A 22,145-nucleotide genomic window follows, 5' to 3' on the forward strand; every position below is an offset into this window, starting at 1 on the left:
CTCAGCCTGTTATGGTTGGTAGGATGGAAACTATATGAGCCAAACCTGGAGCCTGGGTAAGAGGAGATCCTGAAGCAAAACTATGTATTCTCTCTCTCTCTCTCTCTCTCTCTCTCTCTCACACACACACACACACACACACACACACACACACACACACACACACACACACACACACACACGGGGGGGGAAGTAGGCACTCATGCATGCATACACAAAAACAAAGGCAGACAGGCATTCATTCAAGACAAAAACAGCCATTACAGACAGACTCATCCCTATCCCATTCCCTCTCCTGAACAAAAAAATACAACTTGTCCCCTATGTAGAAATGTATATAACCATACTGTATCTGAAGTGGGTTACTGCCCCATTTGCCCTACCTAACCAATCCCTTCTTTCCTTTCTTCCTCCCTCCCTCCCTCTACAGGTGCCTTTTCAACAACCTAATCTGCTCCAGCAACATTAGCAATCTGTAGTTTGTTAAGGAATCCTCCTCATTCCTATACAACCTCAGTCACTTTGGGATCATGATGTCACTATGATGAAACTACAAAACCAAACAGTGAACTCAATTTCATGCCTTGGAGACAACCAGCTTGCTCATGATGTCTTAGTCCATCATGCTGGGGCTACTTCACTCCCTCCTCTTTCCATGCTGCAAATGCTTCTCTATCCCATTGAAAAAACACTCCTAATTGTGTTATGTTTCTACATCTACTATGGTGGCAAGTGACAAAAGTGCTACAACATGCCTAGATAGCAAACACTGATCCAGTCACCTTAGGAATTGACATGTCCCCAAATAACTGTTCTTATGGCCTTTCAGGGGCAGGGCTAAGCAGTCCTGTTGTGGAGGTAACATGATTTTTTTTTTTTTGCAGAAATTCTCTCTCTCTCATTGGCTCAATTCCAGTTAAGACGATTACGCCAATAGCATTTCTAAAAATCTTTCATTAGCTCAACATTGGGGGGGGAAACATGTTGACTCAAAAAGTTGTTACATACAAACTGCTTTCAGCTGAAATTGCCAACAATATCAATACAGTTGTACCTCGGTTTACGTACACCTCTTTTTACGTAATTTCCAGTTTTACGAATGGAAATCCGTTTGAAATAATACCTCAATTTATGTGGGGTTTTTTGTTTGTTTGTTTGTGAAGGACGTTACCCTGCGCCTGGAGGTTTGTAGCGCCACCACCATTGCTACAGCAATCCGCATTCTAGTTTATGAATTTTTTGCATTATGTAACATCCTGGAGGATGCATTGTTTTCCTAAACCTAGGTACTACTGTACCTGCAAAATCAGTAGTGGAGCTCTAAGCAGATGTAACATTTAATCCTGGTTTATTTCCCTGTATCATGATCAAATGATGCATCTAAATACATAGCCCTAGACCAGCGATGGCGAACCTATGGCATGCATGCCACAGCTGGCATGCAGAGCCCTTTCTGCGGGCATGCGAGCCATAAGTCACCTGATTGCTACTCCCCCCCCTCCGCAGTCAAACCTGAGAAGCCAGCTGCAACCGCAGTGCTAGAACTTCCACAGGTGGATCCGGAGCAGCTGGCCCTGGCCCAAAAAGGTTCCAAAAAGATTCACTGCCACTGCCCTAGACTGTCTGCCATAACTTGAAGAAGGTATGCAGACATGATATTCATTAACCACAGTTAATTGACTTATCTGCATCAAGAAAACCATAGCTAGCAGTGTTTCTTTTCCAGTCTATTTGCAAATAATATGAGCAATTTTCACTGATGTTTCTCCACATAGGTTGTCTCAGTACACAATTTAGTACAGTGAAATAATCCACATGCCTACTATGTATCTCAGATCCTGATTACTGTCAAAGCAATAATTGTTACGCTTTATATCTATACTAGACTAATTTCTATACTTTAAAAAAAAAATCTGTATTTCCATCTGGAAGAAACTTTCCATAACAAAGCAGTCTATACAGTAGAAGGTACTAACAGTATTGGCTCAAATACCAGTTTTATATTATATTATTTTGAAAATTAAACCACTAGAGGAGCCTAGGCTGCAACTGTTTAATGTGCATATAATCCCTTACGACTACAAAGGGGAGGCCTGCATGATCTGACTTCAGTTCTTCTGTCACAGCCATGGATTAAATAGAGAATTCTACCCCAATTTCTATGAAGCAGCAAGAAGTGTTTTCAAATGGATGTGCATGATCTTCAGTTCACATATTTGCCTCTCCATGAAGTGATATAGGCATCTTTTTTAAAAGATGCCCATGGAATTCACAAAAGCTGACACAGAATGTCTGCTATTTTTTCAGGTCCCGCCATAGTTGCATTTTATGTGTTTCACATTATTTTTTTCCAAAAATATTACTATTATTATACAGTGTTTCCCCAAAAATAAGACAGGGTCTTATATTAATTTTTGCTCCAAAAAACAAACAAACAAACAAAAAACAAAACACCATTAGGCCTTATTTTCAGGGGATGTTTTATTTTACAGTCATGTCATCTTCTGGTTGCTACACAATGGTGGAGGGCAGGGTTTCACTTAACTGGGGCTTATTTGGGGGGGGGTAGGGCTTATATTATGAGCATCCTGAAAAATCCTACTAGGGCTTATTTTCAGGTTAGGTCTTAATTTTTGGGGAAACAGGGTATTATACTTTTTAATGCTTTTAACTTAAAGTAGGATACAAAGCAACAAAATCCCTCTAGTTAATAAAATCTATTGGATAATTATGAAATCACGAAGCACACCATGTTTTTTCTACAGTATGCCATCCTGAAAAAGAAAGTTTCCAACACCTTTTGGAAGATGACCAAAGCATGGGTCAAACATACATCCGGAGGAAGGGAATCCCATATCTGTAGCAGCACAACAGAAACAATCCTGACTCTTACATTGTTCAGTCTCTCTCTATATTCTACATCACAACTCCAGAAACCCATGGAACACCGAGCAGGGTTTCCTCAAGAAATCTACGTCTCTTATAAGGTTAATATAAAAGCAGATGCTTTAGCAGGTGAACAGAACCAAAGCACTGTGGCTATGGATATCTATTCAGAAACAAGTTACATGGCCAGTAAAAATCACTTGTACATCAGACCATCAAATAAGGGTCTGTCTGACCTTTCTCCCTCATATAAGGAGGTATCCACTATGGTGGCAGTGATTTCTACTTGCACAAGGGAAGCATGGCAAGCCAACATTTTATTGGGGGGGGGGGGAATTCCACTCTGCCAATGCTCAAAAGGATCACTGCCGCTGGTTTTAATGGGACTTCATCCTTTCAGGATTCTACCCTTAATGCTTTTTCCCCACTCTGAAAAGATGTTCGAGAAAATAAAGATTCGCATGAGCATAATGATACTGAATAGAACATTTAACACCAGTCTCTGAATCACATAAAAGTAACTTCTGATGTGCCCAAAAGCCTGGGCTCATCAACATGTTTTACTTTGCAAATACCAACTGGAAAAATAAGAGTCAAAGAAGACTGAACCAAAATATGTCCGAAATTTCAAACTAGCAGTTCTAACAGTATGCATTCTTTGAATATTTATACCACTGAAAAAGCTCATAGCATTGCACCCATTCCTATCCACAGCACCCCATTCTCTTCAACTAGGGCCACGTGTCATTCCAATCCGTATTGTACATAGATGAAGACTAACTGAACGCAATGCATAACATTCAATCAGGCTGATGCAGTAATATTCATAAAATGTTTTTCTGTGTTGTTTAAATGCACATTTTATACACTTGTGTTGATTCATGTTTTCCCTTTAAACAGTTTTCTGTTGTCCTGGCACCCCATCGGATACAGCTGAATCTAAATAAGATTTTGGCCTAGCGGTGCATAGATACACTCTTGCTCTGATAACCCAGTTTAAAAGGCTGTTTTTATTACCAGCTGCTGTCTCAGGATGTGGTATAAAGTCAGACTGAAGATCTCACTATAATGTGTTACTGAGGGGACAGCCTCGCTATTCCAGACTGTGTATTTCTTGTTCCTTTCACCAACTTGCTCACCTCAAGCAGAAATTAAGCATCCCATCACTATACCTGAACTATCTGTAATCTGGAACTACCTGACACTGCAACCCATAGTCATCTTATGCTGCATAGACAGAAGTCTTTCTCTATTACAAAAACCATTCACAAACAAATGTGAGACACTTTACTTGTCACTAAGGTATATCCAAAATAGAAAAGGATCCTGTGAATTTTGAAGCTCCCAAAATAATTCAATTTGAAGACTTAATTTTAAAACATTTATTAGGTCCTAAAAACAAAAATGCTTTTTAGGCACGAAGGGAATTCTATTCAAACTGTAAATAGAATTCCCTGCTTCTAACAAGAAATGTTCAATTTCTTGTTTCCGTAGACAGAGGTGATGTCCAAAAACCATTCATTCATTCATTCATTCATTCATTCATTCATTCATTTTATATCCTGCCTATCTAGTCAGCTCAGGACCACTCTAGGTCATGAGTATTTTTGTAAATATATTGATTGTAGGGAAGATGTCAGCTCCACATTTTAGGTGTTATGTGGGCGTGTACAATTCATTGAAAAATAAAACTGCAATTATTAGGATGAAAATTAAAAATTATACGCACAATCCAACCTGGTCACGGGTGTTCCTGCATTTTAACCACTGTCATCGTACCCCTGACCTAAGAAGAAATATTCCTTTATTAAATGAAGAAAAGTACACTCTTAGTCTTTTCCAGGCTACCATCCTCATATATTATTCATTATCTGATCATAATCCCTTAACTTCTAATAAGTGATCAGGACAAGCCTAATTTTCTTATCATTACTGCCTGGTTTTCTGCTATTTAAATACTGTACAACGCCTTAACCAAAATACCCTATTCCACTTTAGGATACAGTTCCATGCAGAAAAGCAGTATTCTATGTGTGTAACCCTTGCATGACAGATATCACATACACGACTAGATGCCGTACATGTAGGCCTCCTTACTGCCTAAGAAGCAAGACCGTACATATTGGAACACTTTTAGGAAAAAAAATTAGAACTGAACCCAGATGATCCTGTTAAGGGAATGGACATCTGGATTCAGTCCTACTTCTCCATACAAGTAGCCGAGCAGCAGGATTTTAGCTTTTAAAAAGGGCTGAACCAACTGTGCTTCATTGTATTGGGGTATATACCTGCAGTTAGAAGCACAGAAAAGTACAGTATATTGATCAATGAAATTTGGGCTGTCATGAATATAATGGTATACAGCACTACTATCTTTATCTGATTCACGGTATGAATTTTACTTCTTAATATTATGTCCTTTTCTACCCATTACTTTGTACAGCAAAACCTGAAATTCTGGATGTGTTAAGGAAGGAAATACATTTTTTGTACAGTATATAATTTGTTTCCTTGCCAAACTACTGCAACGGACAAAGAAGCAAAGTTAGTTTATTTTAAATGACACTAAATAATAATTATTTTTATAAAAAAAGGACAGGGACTGTATTTTCTAAATTGTATATGTTCATTACAATTTAATGAAATTACAAATTCTAAAAGTAGTTCAAATTTAAGAATTTGTAAACTAGTAATGTTGCTGCACAGATGTTATAGGCCCCTCTGAAGTATATTCTGAGAAAACTGATGTCACTTTTTCTTCCACCATATTATATCTAGTCCCTCAACTTTAACACCACAGCATAACCACAGGTACTACTTTACAAAAGTTGTGATTTGTGCTTCAAGTTATATTCATGATAAAGGGTTCTGGGAAAGAGCCACTATACAGATATCATCTCCGAACTGAGTAATGTCTCGGCTTCAAAATGTCTCTGTATGAAGATGACTTTAAAAATATTCTACTTATTTGGAATTTTAAAATCTGTTCCAAGTTTTTTAAAACTTAAATTTACTTTACACAAAAGCACCAAGGATAACAATATAAGCTCACTGGTTCAATCAAAATAGTCCGTGCTCTGTTCTAGAAAAACTGTACAGCAAATAAAAATATCTACATCAGAAACAAAAGCTCAATAAAATGACCTTTTAGTATACTTCCATATGTGCATTTTAACTGGCAACAGTATGAATCAAACTAAACATATTATAGGTTCAGCTTATGCATAATACTAATATCCAAAATGTCCAGAATGTTTGCCAAACTGGCTAATTATCAAGTTCATCAAAAGAGCATCAACATCTGCATGTTATTTCGATGGACACATTGTCCAGAAAAAAAGTATTAGATTTGCATTTATGCCTTTATAATGAATAATTTTAAAAGTATACATTAAGAGCACCTTTATACACAGCATGTATGGGTATGATGGCAATATACTCCAATTGGATAGAGAGATTTTACATGAAGAATTTATACACATCAATACATATTCCCTCTCCTCATGAAGCAGTGATACAGATGTGCCTAAACACACGATGCCGCCGTTCTCATGAAAAGATTATTGACAGAATTATGTTTGTAAAGAATAGTTCTATGGAGCGATCTCTTTCTCATACAGCATATATTTTCTCACTCTCATATACAATGGAATGCAGACCCCAATGAATTTTAAGTGCCATATCAAACTGATAATGGACAATACTGCCAAATAAAAATCAGAACACGAACTAAACAATTTAATTTAGCACCATCTTATAACATGCGAATCTTTGAAAGGCACAATCTATGTAACATTTCTCTCTCTATCGATATATCCACCCACATAATGAAAAAGGATGGTGGACAGTAAGGAAAACCAGCGTTCATGAAAGTAACTGCAATAAAATTTGTAACAACACAAGTAACATAAGCCCTATATCGGCTGAAATCCACATTAATAAATAAACCAAGCAATTACCCTTTGTCTCCCTTCAAAAATGAAAGCTAGCTAATTTTAAAGCAAGTTGGAAAAGAGAAGGACACCAGTAAAAACTGAAAAAAAAATGAAGCACATCATATCCTTCACTGGAAAGCTGTATTTTCTTTACCAATCTGGAACAAAACCTGGATAGTTTGATAAGAGATGTTGACGGTTAGGTGGCCTAACTAAGCAATCCAAGTGCAACATCCAGTCTGAGTTGCTGAAACTTTATTATCTGACTTAGTAATTATTATCCTGCTCATTCACTGTACTCTGGATTCTAATGAGTGAAATCTTACCACATGGTAAACTGAAGCACCTATAAGGAAGGAATCTCTTCTTACCTAAGGAAGAATGGGAACCAGCTACAGGGAGAAGTACTAGCCGAGGCAGGACGTCAGGGTGTTCACCTTCCAGCACGACGGTCTCCTGTGAAAGCAGATGGAAGACACTCCGTGATCTCTGTGGCATTTCTTGATTTTGCAAGTGCATGCAGGCCTAGAGAATATGGGAAGGCGGTCCTTACCTAGCAACAACGGCTCCAGCTTCTCAGCCACATGCTTCTTCACCACCACCCCCACGCACCACCGCCACCACTGCCCCCCTGGCTCCCAGCAATAACAATAGAGGAGGCAGAAAGGGGTGGCATGAGAGAGGAGGAAGGACACCAGAAAGGAGAGTGAGAGAGTAAGAAAAGAAGGGGGGGTGGGAGAAAGAGAGAAGCGTGTTAAGCTTGTCTGGCAGTTAACAAGTCTTGAATGAAGAATGTTAGCAAACAGACAAACAGCATGTCTGATGCATGCTAATGTCTCTGGATTCACTACTGACAGTTTGAATAATTCAGTAGGCAGAGAAAGAAAGGAAAGAAAGGAAAAGAGAAGAAAAGTCTCCTCACTTCCTTTTAAAACCTGCAGGGAAAGTATGCAATGTTCTCTTCGACCATTTCAGAACGGTCAGTCTATTGCAGCGCAGAGATGTTTTAATTCCAGATTCCTTATGCAGCAAACTCCCTCCTCCCACCTTTATTTAGCACCTTTTTGACTTTTTGTTTTACCTTGAAGCTGGCACCTTTCCCGAAGACTGTATCCTACTGCATCATCCCCAATTCTCCCTTTAAACTGATGCTGAAGGAGGAAAGGAAGAAGAGAAAAATGCCAAGCGGTCTGGGATGAGCATGAGGGGAGGAATCGGCACTTCCACTTCTACCAAGTTCACTTTACAAAAGGATGCAGGCGAAAACCGCTACAAAACCTTTCTCACATAATACAGAGAGTTTTTTTTTTAAATTAAAAATCCAAGGAACAGAGGATCTCAGCCTTATAAAGCCAAGGTATTTTTTAAAAAAACCACTGTCTGGTCGGCCATGAAAATCCTGATTCTTTACTTCCTCAAAAGACATAAATAAGATCAATAAACAGAAGTAAGAGGCACGAATCTCAGCCTCAGGTTTTCAATATAAAGAAGTTGCAGATCACAGTGCCGTCAAGGAAATGGGGAGGAGAAAAGCCGAAATACTTGGAAGGGCATAAAAAGCGCAGCTAAAAAAGATAACGGCGGCGGAGACGGGGGGGGGGAAGAGAGCACAAGATTCTATTTGCAGGATTAAAAAATATATATTACAGAGGCCGCCTCAGAGGGAGGAGGCTTCTGCAGCAGGCATGCAAGGAGCAATCTCAAACCGCCGCCCCCCCCCCCCCCGCCTTCCAGAATTCAACATCCCGTGTGAGCGACTAAAGCAATCTGGCTAAGAAAGAGGAGGAGGACGTGAGCTAGCGAAACAGAAAGGGCTGGAGCTGATGATGAAACAGGGACACGGCCCTGCGTGAACAGGCTAGTTTTCATCATACGCACGCACGCACATCTCTTCTCTCTCTCTCTCGCACACACATATGCTGTCCATGCGTGCGACCAGCCATGGATCGCGCTCTCGTTCCCTTCCTTACACGAGTCGAACCCTTTCCTCCTCCTGCTCTCGCCTGCCTTCGCCTCTCCCTCCGCCCCCGAAATCCAGCGAAGCTATTCTTCTGCCCATACAATGCGGGCTTGTGTTTATGACGGGAGGGGAAGAACGGAGCCCGGGCGAGCCGAACAGAGGCAGGCAGGCAGGCAGGAGAGAAAGAGGCCGTGGAGGCCGGCAGGCAGGCAGGCAGGCCGACGCGCGGGCGCGCACCCACGGCATAAACCATATGTTTTATAACGGCGCTTGGGTTAATTAAACTTTTGAAATGCCGCCCTCCCCCCCTCCCTTCCCCTAGCAGCCAGGGATGAACCCCATGCAAGGCGCACAAAGCTCAAATAGAAACTCACTTCCATCTTTACGAATAAACTGCAGGTAGGTTTATCATACTAAGCAGTCCAGAGGCATCTTCGGGAAAATCTGCCCGAGGATGGCCGGGCGGGCGGGCGGGGAGGAGGGGGCGCGGAGAGAGAAAGGAAGCGAAACCAGGGCTGTCGCTGTCGGAGGAAAGAAAATAGCGTTGATGCGGGCGCGGGAGGGGGGGGGAGAGGGCGCGGGGGGGGGAGAGAGAGAGAGCGAGAGCCCTGTTGGAGATTTTGTTTTCTCATACCCTTCCTTCCCAACCAGCTGCACAGCCCAAGCCGAGGCTGCTGGGCCCTTGTAATTCTCTTGGCACCGAGTCAAGAGCTGATAAGCATTTGGGCGAGACAGCTCCACTGCTGCGCTGGAAGAAAAACAGCTGCCATGATCGCGGTGTGATTGAGACCGCTTTTACTTACACATACGTGCGCTCCCGCACACACACACACACACACACACACATGGTAGCGGGGAGAATATAGGATTGGGGGGGGCAAGTGCCTGAGGAATCGGCGTTTGTGAAGAACAAGGCGCAGGTCCCTTGCTCTTCCAAAATGTCTCCACATTTTCTCTCTCGTGTGTGTGTGTGTCTTTTGGAGAGAGCGAGCGTCCTACGTCGACTTGCTTCTCTCTTCCTATCCCCGCCCTCATCCATAACCTCGAGCAAACTCGAGGAATCGTGCCAAAAGCCCGTTGCTAGTTACCAAGTGCATTTTTGTAAGGGAGGGGGGAAAGTCTCTTTGATACCCTCTCCCTCCTTCTCTTCCAAGAGACTCTGCAAAGATAATCCGTCAGTTCCTTAAAAGAAACACTCCCCTCGACACCATCAACCATATTTTCCTTTTCGCTTCTTCTTTTACAGAAGAGCAAAGAGGGTGGAGGAGAGAAAAAGGTTATATCTTTCCTCGTCCCAGATTTGCCTCACTTGGCTTTTTCCATTTGTGGCCGATCACGGTAACGCAATTGTAAAACAACTTCCTGCTCCTTTTGGCTCAAGTTCGTGAAGCTACAAGGCTACGTTCTCAGCAAAACGACTTGACTCTCTCTTTACTAAAGAAGCATCACCCCCCCCCCCCGGCCGCCAAAAGAGAGAGGGAGGGAGGGAGGTGCAAACCTCCTTGACAGCTTTAAGGAGGGAGGGGAGGGGAAGGGTGACGAGGACTCGCAATGCGAACTTTTTTGTCCAGCGATCCTTAAGACTGTTGCGCAAGAGACGTCTGTATCGCAGTTGGATAACCGGCATACTTTTAAAAGGTGCGGTATTCTTACTCGTGTGTTTGCGTCTACTTTCAATTTTAAAGCTACGCCTGCTGCCCTTGAGGACTGTTACTGTATTATTCTGCCTTGTCTGATGTACTGTATGTTATTTACAAAATCTGCCCCTGTAGAGAAGGAGAACCGGCCAGCGAGCCCCCAGCCCTCTAGAAACCCTTTGTCTCTTTTCCTAGTCAGCCATCTCTTGATATTCTGGTTCTTGCCCAGAAGAGTGTTAGTTCCATCCCTGCCTGCCTGGTTAACTAACCTGTCACTTAGCTGGTTGTCCATGAGGGAAGACACAGTGCTCAAGTCAGGGATGTGGTTTGAACACACATGGACAGCATTCCCAGCCATTTGTTTTCAGGGTAGAGGACATAGTATGTCTCTGTCTTATACTGTATTTTATAGGTTCACCTGGATTCCTAATTAAAAATCCTCGTCCAATGCCTCTTCTCAAGGGATGAGTCAAAAAGCAAGGTATAAAGGCCTGCACAAGTTGTCTCTCTCAGCAACAACAGTATTTCTTAGTATGCCTGTTTTGGCACACATCAGCGTCTCTATCCATCCAAGTGTCCTTTTGCGTCACATCTCACCATTTCAATCAACCAACCAAAATTCCCCTTTCATATTATAAATAGACAGATATTTAATTTTTCCTCCTCTTTGTATGTATGGGAAACTAGTATGTTTTGTAAGCTCTCCAACTTGCACACACAAGCTGCACAATGCCACAGGGTTGATAAACCTGATGCCTATTTTAAAAAGCGCACCATGCAAAATTCAGTCATAGAATCTCCTGATTCTTTACTTTGTCATAGAAAGAGGCAGTAACAGCACAGTCCCATATATGGCTATTAAGATGTTCCACTGAGTTCCATGGGGCTTACTCTCAGGTAAGTGGTATAGAACTGAAGCACCAATGAATTGCTATGGAACATCAAGAGCTCTTTTGCTTGGAGTATATGGCTGCTAGTTCTACCACTGTTTGTTTGTTTTTTAGAATTGTATCCAGGTTTTACTGTCCATAAGACAATACAGATTTGCCCTCTGCTTCAATTTACAAAATTCTCCTTTTGGTTTTAGCAACAGTCGCTGAGAGACGTGACTGCAACATTATAACAAGATACATTTTCAGTCCCAAGATGATACACACTAAACCTTTTGCTTTACAACTCCCTGGCATGCAAATCTACAGCAGCCACCTTTTCCAGATAAAAGTTCACTTTCATCTTTTTCCAGTTGTACTAGAAATGCACAATACTGAAATTATCTGGCCTACTGTCTGAGGGAAAGCACAACAATAATATAAGCAGAACTGATATTTTAACTGCTTCCAGTCAAACAGCTAACAGAGAAAGCAATCCACTTGTAATTAAAACTACAGTCTGAAACCACCGAACAGTATATGTTGCATGAAGTGAATACTGCAATATATTAGAACAATGTTCACTTTCCAAACCAGACTTTTAATAGATTTCATCCTTTTGAAAAGTCACCAGCTTTAAAAAAATATCCAGTGAATCTGCTTTCCTACAAACTGGGCCTTGTCTCATGTATGCTTTGATGTGCGACTGCTTGATTTCTTTATTTATTTCTAGACTGAGAGGATCCACAAGTGTTTTAGTATCTGTCTCTAGATAAGAGGATAAGAAACCTCTATAAGATCATTTAACACATAAAAATTAAATTCACACACACACACACACACACACACACAGACACACACACTGAAGTACAGTACAGAAATAAATAATCATTAACCAAGTGGATAGTAACAATAAAATACATGTCTTATACCAGAGCTTTCACAGCACGGACACAGATTTGTAGCATTTACTTAAATTATACAGGTTTGCCACTAGCAAATTATCATTTTAGTCTTGCCATCTCTGTTTTTATACATGACTGCCACTGTATTCAAGGGTTAATTTTTGTAGCTAATGAAAAGGCAGTTGATATTTTTTCCTGTGTCAGTGCCAAAATTACCTACTTAAAAAAATAACACAAAGGTATGAAGTTTATTTGTCCTGGAATCATTTCACATCCAATATTTGCAAGTGTCATATATATTCCTTATCCATTTAGTCAGTTTTATGCAACACTAGACGTAATCCCTCCAAAGCAGGATGAAAATATGAAACCTAACTCAAAGAATCATTTTTTTTTCATTTGTTCCAAAACTACCATAACTCCTCAGTGATCTTTTATTTGTTATTTAAATTGATCACTGTAGGTTTGTGTCATAATTTTATCCAATGAGAAACAATGCAAAGTATACAATCACTTTGTTACAGTCCATCAACTGCATCTTTTGGAGTTAACATTCACATTTCAGATCAGTGTGGAGACTGAAAATAATTCCCACTCTACTTTTAGATCAGTCTTACATTTTTTGAGAATTTGAAGATGATAAGGTAACTTAGTAGCCATTATTTCTCAGTGTGCCAGAAATCATGTTAAGCCACATATGTTTTTCCACATTTACTTTAGGAGCCTTGCTGTAAAAAAAAAAAAAAGCAGGATTAAATTAGTCTTCCTACTTCTATGTTAAATGATAAATTAATGTTCCTATGTTCATGGCCCCTCCTTTTTAATTTTTTTAAAAGAAGTTTTAGCTCTTGCTACAGACGTTAAAAGCTAAAACACAAGACTCTTAAATATTATAGAAAAGACACTTTTCCTGCTCCATAAAGAAGAAAAAAACTTAATATGACAATGTGGCAAAATTAAACTTAACCACCTATTAATGCTTATATTTTAAATCACATACAGCCTACCATATTGTAATATGGCACTATATATGTAATGCTTACCTATCTTCACACTTGTAATTGAATAAGATGCTCCTTCCCCATCTTTTAACACTAAAGAAGTGTCAAGTGAGCCATCCAACATTAATCACAATAAAAACATAGTGCAGTACATACAGTAACTACCCCTTCTCCCCCGCCCCGTTGGTAGATTGATCCTCAGAACACAGTAATATCTTTTATTACAATACTTGTGTTCAGTACAATAAAGCAAGAGTCCACCATATATTTCAGTCACGGAAGCACCGTTAACAGCAACGTGGCAGCACTATTCTGGAAAAACTTCCATTCACATCAACAGAGTGTGTGTCAGCTTATGATCCATTACCATCTGCTTAACAGCCATGTTTCGTAGCATGCTAAACTGGTAACCCTATTAAAATGAAACTAGCAAGTAGAATAAGATCGTGTACTCTTCCCTTGTTTCACCAGAAAGAAAGCATTAAACATTACATTGATTTGATAGTTTTGAACAAATAGTACTACCAACATACTATTTTCTTTAAAAAAAACAGGGAAAGGGATAGAACAATGTGCTTTGAAAGAGGCAATAGCAACATGTTGTTTTTGCTGTTGTACTAAACAATTAATATTAAGAGCACTCTTGTGGAAGCAAAGGGCAAAATTAGGCACTGAATGCTGTAAAAGTTCTCAGCTGCCCAATCCTGGGATGCTTTGAACATGATTATTCACTGTTTTTAAAAAGAGATCTTAAGTACCATATAAGTGCAATGAAAATAACCATGCTGAACTGGAAAGCTTAATTTTAGGCTTATTTGCAGTCTGTTGCTCTCTTGCCTGTTTAGATTGTATTTTCTTTACTTTAAACAGAAACATAGTGGTATTACAGCACATTAGAACTTTACTGGTATTGATGAAAGACAATGTAATATTTGTCACATTTGCTATATTTATGAGCTATGGTATTTACTATTACTTACAGACCTATTCGATTTGTACTGTTTGGGGGGGGGGGAAATAACAAACCTCTAGTAAGAATAAATACCTGGAAGCTGCACTTATGGCAGTCTGTTAACTGGCATGTGGGGAAAAAAACAAGATTGGTTTAGGGACATTAAATGTGAATTTGTTTCTTGTGTTCTGTGCTTTTTTGTGGAAAGAATTTTACTCATTTCATTTATAAGTAAGCTCCAAAGTGACCATATTTTTGAAGCCGTTAAAAACATGTAGTGCTTATAATTTCTATGTGTGATGCTTTTAAACTATTTAATTTTTATGTTAATGGTCTAAACATTTAAAATTTATTTCTCCTTCTGCAGATGACTCATAAAATATACCTTCATCCGTAAATTGGCAATCATTCTTTAGCAAATCTTCTGTTGAATCCAGATAGTAATGTCATTCACCTCCCACCCCCATCTGTTGCAGACGTAGGAAATTATTTTGGTAACTGCACTTCCATTTTCCTTTGAATTTTAATTTACTTTAAAACTTGCTTTAAATCTGATGGTATTATAGGTAATCAATAATTGTATTTTAAAGAAACATATTTAAGTACTTTGCTGACACTTATTTTTCTTTTAGCACCTAAAGATAATTATACAAGGTACTGTAACAGATGAACAAGGCATTTAAAATAATAATGCTGAGGGGAAACTAAACAAAACTGCAGATTATAAAATAATGTTTATCTTTTTCTCAGATTCTGATGGACAGATACAATTTTAAATCCATGTGTTCATATTTTAGCTGGAAGATCAACTGCCACACCAAGATAAGTATTATTGATTATTCATAGTACTGGATTTTGAGCTCTTGGGCTTTTTAAAAAATTATAAGCTTGACAACAATTTAATATTGATAATATTATACACATAGATTACATTCTGCCAGTTTAAGACCAGCATTATATAATGTATCATAATGTTTTATATTAGGAAGCACTATTTTACTATAAATTACTATTGATCATCCCTTCCACAGAATGTTGTAGTGTTCTGATCTCAGTTGGTGATATCTGAGCATTGGGACTTTAAAACAGTTATTTTCACCTGGACTGTGATCACCTTTTTTTTAAAGGCAAAAGGACATGCTCAGTAAAATCAGTTTGATACTATATCTGCTCAACAACTAAACAATTTAAATTCTGTGCCATGCCGTTTCATAAATAGTTCAAAGTCACTTTCTTATTTAAAAAGCAGATATAAACTGACTGTTACTAAACAGTGGAAATGCATTATAATACTAGAAACTGAATATAATATTATATATAATATGTTATATATTTAAAATTGCATTATATGTGTTATTTTATATAGAAATACATATTAATACAGCATAGACTTTCTTCTCTCATTACAAAACACTTGAAAGGAGTGGGGCTGAAATTAAGTAATATAATTTAAAGGCTTAATATGACTTTTATCCGTGTTGATCCACAAATCTCTGTCTTGCACTGACTTTTTCACATACAGTATATAATATATGGTCAAGCTTCAGATATATAGATACATATGTATCTGTACAGAGATAGAGATAGGGTGTAAATATATGTACACAGATAGATGCCTGTTTGCAGATCTGCTGATCTCTTTGTTTATCCATACCTACCCTGTTTCCCCGAAAATAAGCCCTACCCCCAAAATAAGTTCTAGTTAAGTGAAACCCCTGCCCTCCACCATTGTGCAGCAACCAGAAGAAGATGACATGACTGTATTTGAATAAATGTAGATTATTGCACATGAAAAAAATAAAACATCCCCTGAAAATAAGCCCTAATACATTTTTGGAGCAAAAATTAATATATGACCCTGTCTTATTTTCGGGGAATCAGGGTATTTTTAAAAAATATCAACTATAAAAATATCAATAAAGCAGGAGATATAATATGAATGGTTGTTCTGAATTCTATTATTTTTCTATCCCATTAATGAAAACATATGAACATAATGTAATCTTCACGTTTACCTTAATTTCTGTTTAGCGCACATATATGAAGAAAAATAAAAATCAGAGGAGAAAAATATATTGATATGAATACAAATAACAGATTCACTTCATGATTTGTCTTATTTCTATAAAATCCCTTTATATACGATTCCTGTTTTCAAAATAATTTGATTTTAAGCACATTAAACATTATAACAAAAGTAGTAAGCTTTGTTCTTATTGTGTCTTCTATTTTAACATTTCATTGTGTTTCTTTTTAAAAAGCAAACAAAATATGTCAAACTGCCTGCCTAAAGGATTATAAATACTAAGCAAAATACTTCCTTTTAATTAGTGTTACTACATTTTAAACATAGTTTAGTTTATTAAACCTTTGGTAAAGTAATAACACAGCCCTATATACATTTTCTCACTGCTATATCCCACTGAATTAAATGGGGCATAACCTCAGGTAAGTGATTCAGTCAGTTAATTTCCTAAGTCACAGTATAAGTGTTTTCACAGGGATATTTAAGGCACAGTTGAACTACTAGCCATTGCTGGAGAAGACTATCCTCAGTGTTTCTATGTCAGTTTGGAATATAATCTGGATGGAAAGTGATATTTAAGAACAAAATCTTAAATGTGTCTACATAAACATAACACTCACTAAGTTTGAAGGAACTTGTTTCCAGGTAAATATGTTCTAGATTAGAATATATCAGTGTGTCCCCTCCACTGGGCCAAAGGACATTGGTGACTAGATTACAGTGTACTGTATGTCGTTCTTTCTTCATATAAGTAACATTTTGTAAATAATAATGGGGTATACGTTGAGGTTTTGTTTTGGTTTTTCTTTCTTTCTGGTATTCCAAAGTAGAAAGGATTTTTTCCAGAACACAAACACTTGACAGTTATCAAGATTAAGAAAATGAAAATCTAAAGTACTTGCCATTTGTTGTTACATTTACAGTAACTGCCAATTATGTGCATATCACTTTCCATTGTAAAAAAAAAAAAAACACACACACACACAAACCGAAAACAGGATGTTGCCTGAAAGAGCCTTACTTAATAAATACCAACATCTGTATTAGTGGGTACCTTTGTTAGGTTAACTTAAAGAGTTGGTCTAATACAGGTACAACACAAATGTTGAGAATGTTTCTTCTGGTTAGCATTTTCTTGTGGTTAGCAAAATGCTAGTGAGATAGAGAAAGCTTATACAATTTTGAGGGATGTCAGCATTTTAAATGCACTGACCAAATAACTTTCAATGGCCTTCAAAATAATTTCCTTTGCTATAGCATTTACTATTGTTGCTAATGTGGTCATCCATATCCTAAGCTACCCAAATATTTCTGCGATATGCAGAAAACAAAATTAATCAATGGTCAAAGAGATTTATGAAAACCAAAACAGAATATTTAAAAAACCTGGCTGTCAAGTCTTCACGTGTCTACAAATGTATTTTTTTTTCCAAAGGATGTTTATCAACTTACTTAATTTTATCAATTTATTTAGAAATCAAGCCATAGGTAAATGCTTGTAATGTCCCTTTGGATTTCAGTGGGCAAGAGCTCTAAAGATTTAAATCAGCATTCTATAAATATTCTGAATGCCTGGATTCTAGATAGTTCTAGAAATAATATGCTTTCAGAGTCAAGCGTACGGCCCTCAAACACAGAAATTCATGCTGCCAGTACAGGACACTGTAGTTGAATATATATATGTGTGTATATGTGTGTGTGTGCGTAATGTACCTAAGATGTACTATTGCCTAATCAGATGCTGCAAAAATAAATGTGCTTTAAAAATCATTGAAAGAAATCTATTACAAGGGGTTTTTCCCCCTAGAATCTACATGGCCATTTGAAAGAATAATAGCAAATGTTAACTTGCACAGTTCTTAGCATGGCCAGCTACGCAATTGAAATTAAGGGCATTATTACAGTATTGAAAGAGAATGTGGTAGTATTCCTTTAAAACTTTTAATAATTTTACTGAGACATGCTCAGGAGAATTTCCAGGTGGATTACTTTATTATCCTTCATTTACTGTACAGGTAAGCAAATGCTGTCAGTGATTAATTAAATCTCAGATCTTAAAACAATGAGAAATGCTCAGGTACATTAGTATGACCATTTGCATATGAGATGCATGCACACATACTAGTGGTTGTGTCTTCACTTAGAAATTATCTTCTTTCAGACCTGAGTATTTTCTTGAAGTGTAAAAGCCCTTTAATGGTCAGGAACAAAGTGGATTATTTCATGGTATCTCCTATATTTATTAGTTATTTTAACTAAAGCGTGGAAGAATATACACATGTGCTTGTAATATCCCACAGAATTCAGTGAAATTTACTTCTGAATAGCTATGCACAGGATTGCACTATTAATTTTTTTTTATGTCTCCTTAGGATGTAAACATTTTACTTCCACTGACCACAGTCAGAGATAGAGCAGGATGTCCATACATACCATAAACAGATGCACAGTTATTAATCAGCTATCACTCAGTATACAAACAAAAGTACAGTACCTTACCTTTACCAAGTAAGTTCTCTGGACCCAAAGGGAACAAATCAAAGCCACTCTCTTTCAATCTTCAAAACTTTAAGTGACTTTGAAACATGGTACTTTCAAACATATAAATCGTATTGTTAATTCTGTACCACCCATCCACTACCCACCCCATTTTAGTTTTAGAGATATCCACAACAGAAACATTACAGGGTCAAATTCAATGCTACAGAAGTCGACTTCTGCTTTTGCAATGGGAGTTTTCTTTCTCCTTATTGAAGTCCGTTGCATGACCACAAAATGTGGTCTGGAGGATTCCCCAGATATCTGAAGAAAATTTGGCCGGGGGCAGCTGCAAAGGGAAATTTGATCTGCTTGCTGTTTCTGCTCCACCAGCAGAAGGGCACCACTAGATACTGTATAACTGTTTATACAGAAGTTAAAAAACAAAGGCAAAATCTCTTTCTCTATAAAGGGGGTGCCATGTAATTATCTCGGTACAGGAGTTCCAGCATTTCCAAGCAACAATCAGTAAGGTGGCATAAGCGGCTGAAGGAATATTGTCATATACATACATCGGACACCTCTAAAATGTAGCAGTTTTCAACAGGATATGAATTTAATCAGCAAAGTACTGTGAAAGTACTAAAGTGGTTAAATAAATCGGAACAATATAATACTTGGTACAACTAAAAGTTCTGTAGAAAAGGAATTTCTTAAATCGGATTATTATGAACGTTCATTGAGTTGTGAAGAAATAAATTTAAATATATTTTTCTAACATACCATATTTAATACTAGTATGGAAGAATTTTGAAAAAGTAATGAAACAGATTAAAATACACAGTATATGGACTGGAAACCTAAAGCTGATGTTTGCAATTACAAATAATACTGCATCTCAAATAATAACATACGTATATTGGCAACTAAATATTTCAGGGAATGCTATGCGGATGGATACATATTTTCAGAAATATAATGCATCATCTCCATCACCATGCTTTTAAGAAACACTCTTCTCTGAATTCTTGGTATACCCACTTACCTGTTTCTGTAGAAATTTCACAAATCTTATTTATTCCTCTTTAGGGTGCTACGTGTGTCTTCACTGTTTTTCTTAACACAGACTAATGTCAATTTGTCTGAAGTTTATTACTACAGAATTATCCCCATGCAAATTCATTTGTAGATAATTCATCCCTTTTTGTATTTTTGCAGCTATCAAAAATGATTATTACTGGAATAGAAAATAAGTTTTTGTGTGGTGAATTAAACAAGTTAAAAATTTAAAGAACCCACCGTATGAGGAAATCATTATAATGCTTAAGGCAACAGAATCCAAACAATAAAATGCAACCTTCTGGAAAAGAGGTATTTTTATAAAGGGGATTGCTGTGTCTGTGATTACTTCATTGCATCTGTATTCTTATACTATACATTGAATCAAAATGTATACAGAACTTCCACTTTTTTTAGAAGAAAGCATCACATCAGCCACATACAGAGGAGACTCCTACATGCCTTCTTATTGCTGTAACTGGTGTAGCAATGCTCAAAGTATTTTCTGCTGTACAAGAACACATTCACATCACAAAAGTCCTCAGTGAGCACAGGCAAAACTTTAAAAAAATTCCAAATGATATAGACCTAATATGTTAATAATTGACAATTACTGCCACATCTTTATTTATGCAATCTCATATTGTAAATGGAGACATGTTATAAAATTCACTCAGCACCTTACCCAAAACTAAAAATTGTATTTATTTTCTTGTAAAATCACCATTCGTAGAGAAGAAAAGTTAAATCTTGAGGTTTTATTTTACTATCAAAGCTTACTAAAAAGACAGAGTAAAGAAATGGCCCCTTGCTTCAAAGACAGAAGTGTCAAGAAATGCTCATGTTTATATTGCAGACATCCACAAAAATCCTAAACTTTTTTTTATTTTCCAGTTATGAAATATAATCCCTTGTAACATTTACTGTATTCTGCTGAAATCAGTAAAATACTCTACATACCAATTCAGGATTTTCTTGTTTTGAACATAACGAAGAAACATAGTTTTTCTTTCTGGATGTTACGTTCTAAAACAAAAATAACATTTCCCAGATGGAGTACACCCCAAATAAGACCACATGTTGCAACACATTTCTTTCAATAAATGTTGCTCAGGAAAAAATATTTCTGTATACTGGTGAACATACAGAACGCCTATTTATTCAGAAGCTGGAATACTTTGACATAAAACCTTAAGAAAGGTAGCCAGCCAATATTAATATGGTAATATATTTATTCTTGTTATATGCTGTCAAGTCAGTAGTGACTTATAGTGACCCTAACAGAGTTTTCAAGGTAAGTGAGGTATTTAATGTGTGGTTTTACCAGTTCCACCTGCCCTCCCCAGTGAGCTTCCGGGGGGGGGGGCACGGGCGGTTTGAAATTGAACCCAAGTGTCCTGACACCTAATCTGTTACTCTAACTGCTACACCACACTAGGTACCCCAAGTATATTTACACAAGTTGATCCACTACTTACAAGTATCATTTAGGATTATTATTGCAAAGTATAAGAGAGTGAGAATCCTTACACTTTGAGCCATGTACTGTGTCATTTGACACAGCAGTTGCTTATGATGTTGATGTTACTCCTATTCTGCTAGATAGGTTTTAAGCAAGTACAGGCCATAAGCAATCATCGTCTTCAGAGAATACTGTTCCCAACTTCCTCCAAAGCATGTTTATCACCATAGTACCTATAAAATATACTGGCTGAAATGGGAGTATAGGCAGCCACCATAAACATGGTGGAAATAAATATCCTATTCCTACCTAGACTCCCATGTTACCCAAATCTAAGATTTAGTCCTACTGATCAACACACTACATATCTACATGCACAATAGTGAGTTATAGTTTAGAAAACATTTACAAAAGGAATACCTATTATCCATTTCAAATCAATGAATACATTCACAGAATAATCAACATTTACTTAGGTGCTGTTTGGTTTGACAAAACTTGAGTCAACAACTACTGAATAAATATAGAAAGAAGAGTTAATACCCTGTTTCCTCAAAAGTAAGACCTAACCTGAAAATAAGCCCTAGTATGATTTTTCAGGATGCTCATAATATAAGCCCTACCCTAAAAATAAGCCCCAGTTAAGTGAAACCCCATCCTCCACCATTGTGCAGCAACCAGAAGATGACATGACTTTGTTTGAATAAATGTAGATTGTTGTACATGAAAAAAAATTAACCATCCCCTGAAAATAAGCCCTAATGCGTTTTTGGAGCAAACTTAATATAAGACCCTGTCCTATTTTCAGGGAAACACGGTACCATTTGTTGTGTCATCATAACTGTATTACAGATACTGTTTCACTATTTGGAAACAAATAAAAGCAGGAAGTTAAGCAACAAAACAAAATATGGGGCTTTATATAAATGTCCATCAGCTGTTTTATCTCACCCACCTGTTAATCTGCCGTGAAGT

The 22,145-nt window shown here is 37.6% G+C and overlaps 1 protein-coding gene and 1 long non-coding RNA gene across 14 annotated transcripts in view; one reads left to right on the forward strand and one right to left on the reverse strand.

Annotated features, from left to right (window-relative positions):
• The window catches only part of LOC144589475 (uncharacterized), a 132,227-nt gene extending 122,906 nt beyond the window's left edge, over positions 1-9,321 (reverse strand). For 6 of the 12 annotated variants that reach the window (XR_013545602.1, XR_013545601.1, XM_078394156.1 and 3 more), the window contains exons 1-2: positions 9,156-9,321; positions 7,193-7,277 (exon numbers count right to left, since the gene is read on the reverse strand). Coding sequence is in view for 2 of the 12 variants with exons in the window: in XM_078394156.1 (XP_078250282.1) it covers positions 7,193-7,277; positions 9,156-9,161 (91 nt within the window). In the remaining 10 variants the exon portion in view is untranslated. Of the gene's footprint in view, positions 1-7,192; positions 7,278-7,374; positions 7,453-7,902; positions 8,613-9,155 lie in introns of those variants that run through there. The other 6 variants (XR_013545605.1, XR_013545603.1, XM_078394154.1 and 3 more) reach the window with 2 other exon arrangements.
• Positions 9,322-9,378: 57 nt separating this feature from the next.
• Positions 9,379-22,145, forward strand: part of LOC110074998 (uncharacterized) — a 40,161-nt gene continuing 27,394 nt past the window's right edge. The window contains exons 1-5 of one of the 2 annotated variants that reach the window (XR_013545606.1): positions 9,379-10,419; positions 14,513-14,639; positions 14,896-16,816; positions 18,544-18,679; positions 19,868-20,020. This is a non-coding gene — a long non-coding RNA (uncharacterized LOC110074998). Of the gene's footprint in view, positions 10,420-14,512; positions 14,640-14,895; positions 20,021-22,145 lie in introns of both variants that reach the window. The other variant, XR_013545607.1, reaches the window with a different exon arrangement.

The sequence above is a fragment of the Pogona vitticeps genome, chromosome 5, assembly GCF_051106095.1.
Source record: "Pogona vitticeps strain Pit_001003342236 chromosome 5, PviZW2.1, whole genome shotgun sequence".
NCBI lineage: Eukaryota > Metazoa > Chordata > Lepidosauria > Squamata > Agamidae > Pogona > Pogona vitticeps.